General features: G+C 34.8%; 1 protein-coding gene across 1 annotated transcript in view; it reads right to left on the bottom strand.

Annotated features, from left to right (window-relative positions):
• Positions 1-1,099, bottom strand: part of LOC143027294 (serine/threonine-protein kinase grp-like) — a 6,522-nt gene extending 5,423 nt beyond the window's left edge. Inside the window, exons 1-2 of the mRNA XM_076188562.1 lie at positions 1,057-1,099; positions 516-599 (exon numbers count right to left, since the gene is read on the bottom strand). Of these exons, the coding sequence (XP_076044677.1) occupies positions 516-599; positions 1,057-1,099 (127 nt within the window). The remainder of the gene's footprint in view (positions 1-515; positions 600-1,056) is intronic.
• Positions 1,100-2,427: the final 1,328 nt, after the last annotated feature.

Genomic DNA, 2,427 nt, shown 5'->3' on the forward strand with positions numbered 1-2,427 from the left:
CAGAGTGGCCGAAAGGTAAATGAATAAACAAACCAGAATGAATAAATAAACAAGCTAAAATAAATAAAGGAACAAAAGAATAAATGAATAAATGTATAAAAAATAAACAAACACATAGGTAGAAAGGTATATGAATAAATAAATAAAATAAACAAAAATTATACAAGGAAGTGAATAATTAAATGAATAGATTAAGTATGTAAATAAGTGAGTAAATACCCACAAAGGCCCATTCCAGAAAGACTAGGGCGAAGAATACGTCAGTTAGACAGACATTTATTGATTTGTAGACTTTCTGAACCCTTTGTACAGTCGTAACACACAGGAGTCTCCTACTTCCTTCATCGCCCAGAAGCTTTTGTTTTCTTTATGTAAATTCTCGAACCTCGTCCTTCGCTTACATCACTTCCGCGGTGACAACAATCGTTGAAAACTCTCGTTCACCTCCGCCGTCAGATCCTGTCATCTGAATATCTAACCAGATCAACTCCCTCTTTCAGGGATATGCACCTCACTTGAAGGAAACCGTTTGGTGTCAGCCAGAATAAAGTATTTAAAGGACCTCGCCGTACTTATGATGTCCTTGTAATTGGTAATACCTGAGTGTATCACACTAAAGGGTTCTTATTAGTCTTCATTTCATTCTGGCTGAAGTCCAGCCACACCTCATTCATTATGATAAAATTGTGTAAGACAGAACATAAATATATAGAGTGTGGCCTAGTGTTTCTGAAGTTGACACCTTAACCAGGTCTTTATGCATAATCTTCTTAAGTTATTCATTACACTGGTCTGCGGAAATTTTGTTATCAAGATTTTTTTGACTGATTCCAAGTAAATTCAACGTGCCAAATTCAATTCTGAAATCCGTTTTCTTTGATTAGCTCTAGTTTTTACACTATTTTTCCATTTTTTTTTGTGTGTGTTTTTTCTATCACTAGTTACTTTTACACAAATAATGAAGTAGTTATCTGAAAAAGTTACAGAAAATTATTATCTAATTACGCAATAAAGTAAATAAAAGTAATTAGTTACTATATAAAAACTTAGATATACATCCAAGGACCTCAGGTAACGATTTGTATGGCTGTGTTGTCATATTTTTCGTTATTTCACCAGATGATCAGTGCTCGTTCAGAGTAGGAATGGAGGTGTGTAGCTTTGTAACTATGCACACACACACGCTTACATAAGTGTGTGTACATGTGAGTGTGTGTTTCATAAATTCATTAATCATATTGCGAAGATTTGACAATGAACAGAAGGAGATGCAAAAATATCCAAACAGGTTTTGCTACATTTGTGGCAAAATAAGAATGCCTGATCAACATTCGAAAATTACTCAGTTTATAAAATCATGTTACAATGAATATTTTGGAATTCGAATAGGAGATCAAGATAAAATTTGTTCCTCAAGCATGCTGTAGAATATGTGTTGAAAGTTTAAGACCCTACCTTTGGTGCTCCCATAGTGTGGAGATTAGGGCCGAATCATGTGACAGATTGCTATTTCTGCATGACCGGCCTACAAGGTAAGTTCATATTTGAAAATAATAACGATAATTTAGAGACGATACTCTCATTAATGTATTTCAAATATATATATACATATATATATATATATATATATATATATATATATATATATATATATATATATATATATATTACAGGTGAAAAATGTAATCACACATTTGTCAATAACGTAGAAACCACTGTTGGAGTAGAAAAGACTGGAAACGGGGAATCTATATATTTCGATTGCAAACTGCAATCCTCTTCAGTAGATACAAATAAGAGAGAGGGCGTACTGTTTAAGTAGCACCCTTAACAAAAGAAAGGGGAACATGGGAAGATATCTCTACCCTATTCTCACTCCGTATGTGAGGTCAGGAGGCAAATGAGCTTTCACTAGGTTGGAGATGAAGAGTCCGGACATTATGTCCGGGGACCATTGGCCCTTTGAAATATTCATGTTGGGCTGAAATTCAGGAGAAAAATGGTAGAATCTACGATCATTGAATTTCAGCCCAACATGAATATTTCAAAGGGCCAATGGTCCCCGGACATAATGTCCGGACTCTTCATCTCCAACCTAGTGAAAGCTCATTTGCCTCCTGACCTCACATACGGAGTGAGAATAGGGTAGAGATATCTTCCATGTTCCCCTTTCTTTTGTTAAGGGTGCTACTTAAACAGTACGCCCTCTCTCTTATTTGTATCTACTGAAGAGGATTGCAGTTTGCAATCGAAATATATAGATTCCCCGTTTCCAGTCTTTTCTACTCCAACAGTGGTTTTCTACGTTATATATATATATATATATATATCGTATACTTAGGGCGCAGGTCCTCCTTGATACACACTGAGTTAAATTATTGTGACAATGCTGTGGTGTTTAACTCAGTGTATATATATATATATATA

Source organism: Oratosquilla oratoria, chromosome 8 (genome assembly GCF_046742065.1).
Source record: "Oratosquilla oratoria isolate Oo_2021 chromosome 8, ASM4674206v1, whole genome shotgun sequence".
NCBI lineage: Eukaryota > Metazoa > Arthropoda > Malacostraca > Stomatopoda > Squillidae > Oratosquilla > Oratosquilla oratoria.